Here is a 9,611-nt window from a genome sequence, read left to right as displayed (position 1 = left end):
ACAACTTTAGCCTTCAGGTTTCCATTGTTTAATCATAATTTCTTTCTGATAATTTTATTCCAATAAATACCAAGCACATTGAAACAAAACCCCGTCTTTGCTACTGTAAAAGCCAGAAAAGTATTTATGAACAAAGAAATATTTGCATTACCTATTAAAGATAAGATGCTTTAATATAAATCGCATCAGAGATGACTAACAGACAATTTCATTTCACATTGCAACTGTATGAAATCCTTGTTTTTATCACCTGGGAGTTTCCTTCTAAAGTATTTTCACCTCTTTTTAGTAATAACATGTGACATGTTATATAACCCCTCTATTCTCTGAGTCTCCCGCTATAAAAGCTGCATCTGGTCCTGAGAAATACAGTCTTTCATTGCTTGATACAAAAATGTCTCACTTCCAGTGTTGCAGAGGAGTGACTTGTACTTCTACCTCTCCCTACTTTAACAATATCTATCTTAGCCCAAGAGGTGGCCTTTCATACAGTGAAGAAAACACTATCAACTGTGAAAACAAGGAGGTGCTAAAAATATTTCTGTTCAGAAAAATTCCAGTGATGAAACAGCGAAAAGGCATTTCCTATAGGAACAACTTACTAACTGGATTCTGAGGAGTTATTAATAATTTGTTTAATGTGAGTTTTCTGTACATAAGAATATTTTGGAATACTGTTACTATTCCTCACAAATTGACTAAAGTATTAGAATTCTGCAAGTTAGTTTCATAAAAACAGCATCCTACCATATATTAAATTTGTAAAAGAAACAAAACATAATAGAAAAAGAATTACGTGTTGAGGAACACCTGTTTTCGATAAATACTTTTGAAAAGACAGCAGGGTTTAATAGTCCCCTAAGAAGTTTAGCTGTTTCAGACTTTTTTCCTGTTTGCAGATATGCTGCTTTTCTTACTCTCTAGGAAGACAAACTGCTTACGAAAGGTTGTGGCAAGGCAGTTGAAGCAAATGCTTCTGGAAGATTTCAGTAGCATTTTTTCAATTTACAAAACGTGAAAACATCTTTCAATTAGTAAAAAAAATAGTCTAATATACAAACTTCTTTTTTTTTTTTTTTTAAATTCATTTGTGAAGGAATGTAGTGTACTTAGCCAGACTCATACCCATTCACTCCTCAGATACTGGTAGAGATCTCCTCTTGACACAAACCTCTCTATATTAACACAGAGAAATGCACACATGGCCAGTTTGCCCAAGCAGAATAGTCATTCAGCTTTCCCCAAATTTGAACTACCATAAATTACCATTTGGACAGCATTAGAAAGAAATTGAAGCATACAAGGAATAAACTATAGTTTCTTTTTATATCAAAATGTACTCTTGAAAATGTGTTTGGCACAGTGCTAAATCATATAGTTAATACTAAATATTGCAGGATACAATAAAACCCTGGAGTTAACTTGTGTTTATACCCTTTCAGGGATAAAAATAAAAAGATACCAATTATTCAGAAGTCAGCCTATACAAACTGTATAAACAATATTTTATGTCTTGTTTTGAAAACCACTGGTATAGTAAATTTTACATAAAAGACTGCAAAATAATATAAATGGATTTAAACAGATCTTTACAATAAGAAATTCAAATGGAAACAGACAAGTAACAAAGAGAAGTAAAAAAATTTATTGCAGTACTCGTTCCACCAGATTTGCTGGGGATCCCTTTTCTTGTATTATTTCAGGGTGACCTAATACATCAAAATCTACATTTACAAAAACTCCTCCTGCAGATAGGTCATAGATACTGCATGCTTTTTTTTTCTTTCCTTTTTTTTTTTTCTTCAACAGAATAAATTATATATCCAGGAGATTCTGCCATTTTACAGCCTGGTAAAACAATGCTTTCCTGGAAACTGGGCTAAGCTAAAGAAAGCCATCCGCTGCTAGGTTAAACTCCAAGAACACTTTATTAAGAACATTAACAGACTAATTTCCAACATTCACTTGTTTATTTTTTTTAAACAGAAAGGTTTTTTTTTTCAAGATATAAACAATTTTTTTGTTAAACTATAATACAGTGGGAGTAAAAATGAACTGAGAAGTTTCTGCTGCACAACAGCGAAGGAAGCTCCCACAAAAATGTTTACCAAACATTTCCTTCTTTTTTCCCCGCGTCCCAGGTTCCATTCTTACTCTTCATTTAACTGATTTTTTTTTTTTTGCCAGAAAGTTGATATTTCAAGTTTTTTCTCTTATTTCATTTCCTGTAAATTTGGCTGCATGTACAAATTCATTAGCTGGAAGTTCCATCCTTGGCGGCATACAGCGATCGTAAAGTCTGCACAACTTTATTAGTCAGCTTATTAGCACTCGTTAGAGCAATTTTTTTGTAAATAATGTCTGACTCTTTAATAGTGTCTACCCAAGGCACCAGTTTGCGGCCATCACGGCGCTTAGCCTCAGTCCAGGAGCCACTGTAGGAGCCTGCCATCCACTGAACACTGAAGCCATTGCTGGTTTTCTGTACTACTCTTGCAATTTGTGGTCGGTCTTTGTACTTTGGACAGCAAATAGCGATGACATCCATGACATCAACACTTTCATTCATCTGTGCTGCCAACTCCGTAGAGTCTGAATTTCGTTTTGACCTTCTCAATGACTAAAACATTGGGGGGAAAAAAGACCAAGTGTTACACAAAAGAACTTTAGTGAAATTATTGCTTTTATTGCTTTTAATCCCTTGACGCCGGGAGTTGGGATTTCCCGGCACACATTCCATTGCCGGCAATGAGACGCACCGCGACCGCCAGCGCCAAGGGGTTAACATATCCTTGTAAAACCACATACTCTTAATTTGTACCCGTGTCTTTATCTCTTATTGATATATAAAATTATATATACACATGAATCATAAAGCTACATAAAAACTTGGCAACAATAAAAAGGATAACACACAGTACATTCCAAAGGAAAATTAATAACTTTTTATACGGGATAAATCTCATTTTCTAGTTTGGTTTTTTTTTTATTGTCTTTTCTGTTAAACTTTCTACAAAAGTTGTATAAACGGTTAAGTAGAGAATCTCTATCTACAAAATGCTTTTTTCATGTGGATTACATTACTTGGTGTACATTTAATATAATAAACTGACAATATAAGCACATAAAAATCATTTTACGTAATACGCTGCGAAATACGTTGACTCCTCCTCCGCCTCACCCCTGAAGTGCCTCCTCCTCTATCCTCCCCATCACTTTCATCGTCCTCTGTCTCAGCTGCATTGTTTTTAGGGCTGCCTCCTCCAAGCAGCGAGGTAATTGCTTTGTTCCGAGCATTTGTGCTAGCTGACACCTCTCCATCTTCTTCCTCTTCATCAGGATCCAAATGTTCCATAAGGAGCTTGAACTATTAAAAAAAAGATTAGTCCACATTGTAACTTTAAAAGTAGACATTTATGTCACATTACATTAAGGATGAAACAAATAGTAACATAAAGAAACAGAGTAAAACAAACCGCAGGCAACTTCAAACATGAACAGCTTATGTTTTGTTCTACGAACTTAACTTCGCTATCTTTTTTTTAGTAGATATATAAAATTTCTTCCTGCGTTTTCAAAATGGCAAGTTTTCTCAATTGTTATTGGGAGAGGGGGAACAGCTAATAAACTACACCTAGTCTCTGCTCCCATGATGGAAACAGACAGGGATAAAGTGAACAAATTATACGGGAGCAAAACACAAGATGGATACCTGAAACTAGAAAATACTCCATAAAGGTGAATATTCTTTAGCTGAAATTACTTTGCATTGTGTTTAAACTTATTAGAAATCTTTGAAATAGTCCTGCTAAACATCCTGAAAGGAAGGTCAGCATATCACATCAGATGACTAGGAACTTAAAATTTTGAAACGTTCATCCAGTACATCAGCATGTACTTTCAAGTTTATACTGTATTACCTAGTTTGAAAGGATTTCAGGTTTTCTGCAAAGCAACTTTACTTACATCTAAGTACTGTTTTACTATACTCCTCTTCACTTCTTCAGTGATCTTGGAATTAGCCATATCACTTCGCAGAAAATCCAAAGTTTGTTTTGGATGGAAATGCACTCCTGTCTTCCTGTTTATAGCTTTATCATAAACTTTTGCAGATTCAGATGGAGAATATTTTTGAATTTTACTGTTTAAAGAAAACAGCGGAGAAGAGCTTTTAAGGGAAGTCCAGAGTAATTTGAACAAAGAGCTTTAAAAATCTTCAACTAGTTGTATTTTAATAATTCCATATACAATAGACAACATAGTAAGAAATGAAATCATTGCTTTTTCTAACTCAGAGTTCCATTACCTTTAACTTAACACATCTGGTTTCTCTTTTACAAAAATCTATTGCTTAAACAAGTAGTTATGATCAACTTAAATAAAAATATCTCCCAAACCTAATCCTTACAAATAACTCACTGCATAATGAGTCGTCTATTATCTAAATAGCCTTACCTATCAGAGAATCCACAGAGGTTCTTTAAATGCTGTTTCAGCATCAAAAGTAATAATATGCCTTGGGAGACATTAGCAAATTCAATTAAAGGAGCTGAATTTTCAGGTAAACATTTCATCACAGCATTTATGTCATTTTCTTCATCAGAATCTGAATCAGAGTCCACTCGTTTCCGTAACCTCCGAGGCTTAGAAGCTTCCTCCTCACTTTCGCTGCCACTGTTACTGTCACTCTCACTCTCCTCATCTGATGAAGGCTTTCTTTCCTTTTTTTTGTCTTTCACCATAGACTGCAAGGCAGAGGAGTTAACACACATTCCAAAATTAGAGTAAGTACTATGTATGTTTCTAAAAAAATATTTTCAAAATCATTACTGGCATAAATAAGCAAGAATTCTCTGAACAAGATTATTAATTTATAACTTGATAATTTTAAATTTCTTTATGGTAAAAAGATACTGAAAAATTTATCCAAAGCCTAGAGTTTTTTTGCAAGGAACTGAAACAACAAGCATTCCCACGACATGTTATCCTTAAAAGACTGCTTAAGTTTATTAGCAGTTACCGTAAAATACAGCAGAAGGCCAAATACAATAAATCAGAAAGAAAATTCTGTTTTTCTTTCACCTGGATGCTATTTCTGTGTGTCATGGAAATTTCCACACATACTTTGGTATAGACTAGTCCAAGATGGTTTAAATCCTCGTCTCTTAAAATTCTATGACACTAACTACACTGCTGAGCAAAGTGATCATAGACAGTATTAATAATAACAATCCATCGCCCCACCCCTAGAGGTGTTTATCTAATCCCTGGAAGTGTTCAAGGCCAGGCTGGATAGGGCTCTGAGCAACCTGGTCTAATGAAAGGTGTCCCTGCCTATGACAGGGGGCTGGAACTAGGTGATCTTCCAACCCAAACCATTCTATGATTCTGTTATTAGTTCTACTACTTCTAGAGCTACAGAATTTCATATGTGCATTATTACTGCACATGGTACGATTTTTCATGACATAGACAATAACGTGTCCTAACCAGGATCTTATCCTTTCTATGCTGGGTGCTACACACTGGTCCTCAGTTTCAAGAATGTGCTTTCTAGCACGTCTCTTTTTAGCAGATTAAAAATCAACTTCAGTAGGGTAAGAGTTCAAAGCAATGTACTTTCCAGGCACTGTATGTTCAGGTATCAACTCTGACCTGTACTTATTAGTTGGACTGGACATTCTAGAAAGAGGTTTGATTCCTGACAGTTTGCACCTTCTACTGTTAAAAGTTGTTCAGGAAAGAAAGACACTTAAATCTTTAAGAAGCAGGGGCTTTTTAATTACAGGGTTGTGTATTGCCATAACAACAGATACTTATCATGATTCAGGTTCTTATGTGTTGCCTTAAGAAATATTGCCCACCCCTCTCTTGTAATAAACTATGTATTTCAAGTCTCTCAGGCAACATGAATGCAACTGCCACTTGATAACAAAATAAATTGTCAACTGGATTTTATTATTAAAATTATACAACCAACCACAATAAACTAGTATTCCATGATTATTCATGTACTTCCAGAATGCATGCAATTAATTATTATTCAGTCATATTGGGAAATTATATAGCATTGATCTCAAAATTCATCATTCTTTTTTATTAACATAAGCAGCAATGTAAGTAAAGTTTTGAACTAGCATCTACGAGATGCAGGTCAGAACAGGTAATGTTGCTTGGTTTTTTACTACTGGTTACATACAAAGCAATGCTACTGGTCCACACCATAATAATGGTGCACTGAAAAATCTAGCATGTTATAGAGCAGCTTATGTTGACACTATAATAAATATAAATGCATATACCTCTTTAAATGACTGTAGTAGGTTGCTACCAGAAACTGATAGTGTAATGTCTATATGATGCATTATAAACAGCGGCTCCTCCTGTGTTTGGTAAGGAAAACAGGCTAGATTGTCGGCTATGTACAAAAGCATATTCACCTCTGTTTTCTGCAAGTTAAAGAAAAAATTACATAAATACACATACAAATATCTTGGATTCATACACTTATCCTGTGTTCCCAACAGTATGGAACAAAACAATTATCAGAATTTTTATTCTATATACCCACCCAAACCCACCCTACACAAAATATATATACATGCAAAATTTAGTCATACTCAAAGACATACTATCTCTGATCAGTCCAAACTGAGTATAAAAAGGTACAGAGTTACATAAAAGTAACAAATGCATTCTATTATATAGATAAATATCTTATATTACAAAGCAAACAAAGCACGTTAGGGAAATAGCTGTCAGTAATTATGTCGCAAAAATACATTGTAAAAGGAGAATTTAAACTTGTAATGCTGCATTTTAGCTTCTTTTTAAGTGAAAGAAATGTGGTACTTACTGCGGTATCATCAAAGAGGTTGAGTAAAGAAATGAGAAAGGCTCGTCTGTGCTGACGGTTCCCTCGGATCATGGAGTACAGGTGTGAGCACAATGCACTGGATGACTCATCATGTCTAAAACCTCTTACAGGATCTTTTGGGCAGGTATTAATTGCCTGTTGTACCTGGTAAGACATCTTCATACCAGCCACTGCTTTCATCTGAAATGGAAATGTATTTGTTTTTATTCAAACCATTGCTTCCAAAGCACTACAACTTACTCTTTTTAAAGAAATGCTCATCTTAAGTTTAAATTTAAAACATGTACTGAGGCAATATTACCTTTTGAGTTGAAAACTTGTGTCAGAGATCAGAATTTCTTGTGAACTGCTTTGACTGTAAATTCTGCTAGAAACATACAGCTAATCTGTCTACCCACTACCTCCAGGTATTTCAATTTAAACGATTTTCAAGAACACTGAAATGTGTTCATACATGAACAGACTATTTTACCAAATGTACATGTTTGGTATCATTTGTAGCGAAACCAACTGAATCCATATGAGTGCAATAGGACTAACAAACAGAAAATGAGGTTTGTTTGGTTTTTCTTTTCATATATCCTGTAATTTCCAGTTGATTTTACTTAATTCAAGGGTCCCGCTCCAGCTTCAGAACAAACTGAATCTCTAGTTAGGCTGCATATTCAATTCTCTTCATACTCTGCTGCTGTTCAGAGAAGTTGTCTCTGCATCTATACACTGCGTTAAATCCCAGCTACCTAACATACCAAATTCGATCTGCTACATTTCATCTAATGGATTAGGTATCTGTTTGGATGCCACCAGCATGCTCCCATTGCAGTACAATACAAGCACACATTAAAAGTCCTACAGTGCAGTACACACACTGAACCTAGACTGGGATTTTCTAAAATAAGGAGAATGCTGCAGCTTAATCTCAGACCTTAAGCAGAACGATTGGCACGATGCCACAACTCCACATGTCCTCACTTAGCTCTCAGGTTTTCCTTTCAGCAAGATTCATCGGATCTAAACAGCTTCCTATGCTCCTCCTGCTTAGATTACAATTTATAAAGCCTTGGTGCCTTGTACATTCTAATACCTATACACTAAGGACTTAATCAACTGTTACACGGTCTTCTCCCTAGTCCACTGATACAGGAAAACCACTGCTAAACATTATGAAACACTTGTCCTTCCCTCTTATCAAGTACTACTCAGTGTGGAAAATAGTACTGTGAATTATAAATTAAAGGAAATTTTGTACTAGAAGAGACACTTCAAATTATTTTATCCTGTTTCTCAGAACAGAAATATCCAAACAGGGGAAACAGTTAAGATCATCTTTACAATTGCTTAGTTATTGTTTATCTGTGACTTTATATACTCTTTTTTCTGTAGTTAAAGCGTACTCAGATATTAAACCACTAAAGAATATAACAGTATTCTCTAATATGTTAAATTAGAATTACTTACATGAATGAACCCAGCATATTTTTTGTCTATTTCCACCAACTGCTGGTCAGCTTTATTTCGCATGGAGGGTTCTGGATCTGTGCCCATAGCAATTAAGTATGGCACGCACTTGAAAAACAAATGAAATGATTATTCAGAGGTATTGTACCTTCTTTTTGTTTTTTGTGCTTTGTTTCTACTGCAGAAACTAGAATAGGAAGCTCCATGCAACTTACCACCTAACTACTTTTTACAAGTTAATAGTACAATATACTGTGACACACTAGCATTCTAAAGAAGTTATGAGTACTTCCCTTTTTGTCAAACTCTAAAGTCAATTTAGCATACAGACAATTTCATTAAAAAAAACCCTCAAAACACCACTTAGGACATGTGCAGTGGATGCAGTATCAAAAATTAATTACAAAAACATGGTATAAGCAAAGAATAATGGAAATGATGACTGAAGTTCTAACACTGACTGTGCAGTTCCATAGTGTTTGGAGCATATAGGGATTCAGGTGGAAGCAAGCTGACACAGGACAAAGTGTAAACCTTGAATTCATAATAGAAATACGCTCCAGTGTATATTTCTACATGCTCTTTAGGAACTGCCTGGGCTTTTACATCATAATCCAAAAGTAGACAATACAGATAACGTGGTATCTCACTGGATAAACAACATAAAGGAGATTTCAAAATATGCTTTCTGTAAAAGCCTCTTGCTACAATAAGAAATTATTTTAACTTAACTAGAAGAGAAAACCTGGAAATTTACGTAGTAAGCATGAAAGCCTCTTAAAACATGAATAACAAGAAGTCTCAGCACAAAAGCTTATCATACCTGAACAGGATGGATGAGGCCCTGGTTTAACGTCAGTGCAATGACATTTAGAGCAAAGTGGCGTACACTGGACTGGTTATGAAAGAAAGCCTCAAGGACCTGTTTGAGATATAGTTGCATGATGGAACTACTCATCCCTGAGGAAATATCACCCATTTCTTTCAGGTCTTCCTGTTTTGCTACTTTTTTCCCTGTGAAAAGGACAAAAGCAACAGCATACTCACCATGGTATAATCACTTGTTTTGCCTTACTTGATGTATGCTGATTTTTAAGTTTCACAATAAATACACATTTCAGCTGTCTTAAAATGATGGCATGAAACAGAGAACAGTCTGATGTCTAAACATATATAAAAAAACTACAGAGAAACTATTTTAATTCAAGTCTTATTCCTTAATAAAGGCTTTTAATTTAAAAAAAAAGTTGTATTTTTTATTTTTTATCTGCAAATT

General features: G+C 34.9%; 1 protein-coding gene across 6 annotated transcripts in view; it reads right to left on the bottom strand.

Moving 5' to 3' along the window:
* Positions 1–1,622: 1,622 nt before the first annotated feature.
* The window catches only part of NIPBL (NIPBL cohesin loading factor), a 154,668-nt gene continuing 146,679 nt past the window's right edge, over positions 1,623–9,611 (bottom strand). For 5 of the 6 annotated variants that reach the window (XM_051772307.1, XM_051772306.1, XM_051772313.1 and 2 more), the window contains 8 exons: positions 9,159–9,349; positions 8,336–8,443; positions 6,857–7,057; positions 6,303–6,449; positions 4,456–4,745; positions 3,967–4,141; positions 3,182–3,367; positions 1,623–2,620 (listed from right to left, as the gene is read on the bottom strand). In XM_051772307.1, coding sequence (XP_051628267.1) covers positions 2,255–2,620; positions 3,182–3,367; positions 3,967–4,141; positions 4,456–4,745; positions 6,303–6,449; positions 6,857–7,057; positions 8,336–8,443; positions 9,159–9,349 — 1,664 coding nt within the window. In that variant the 3' untranslated portion in view covers positions 1,623–2,254. Of the gene's footprint in view, positions 2,621–3,140; positions 3,368–3,966; positions 4,142–4,455; positions 4,746–6,302; positions 6,450–6,856; positions 7,058–8,335; positions 8,444–9,158; positions 9,350–9,611 lie in introns of all 6 variants that reach the window. The other variant, XM_051772308.1, reaches the window with a different exon arrangement.

Source organism: Manacus candei, unplaced genomic scaffold, assembly GCF_025592945.1.
Source record: "Manacus candei isolate 608988 ecotype Guabito, Panama unplaced genomic scaffold, ASM2559294v1 h1tg000152l, whole genome shotgun sequence".
Taxonomy (NCBI): Eukaryota; Metazoa; Chordata; class Aves; order Passeriformes; family Pipridae; genus Manacus; species Manacus candei.
The sequence above is the reverse complement of the archived record's forward strand: the minus strand, read 5'-3'. Positions and strand labels throughout refer to the sequence as shown.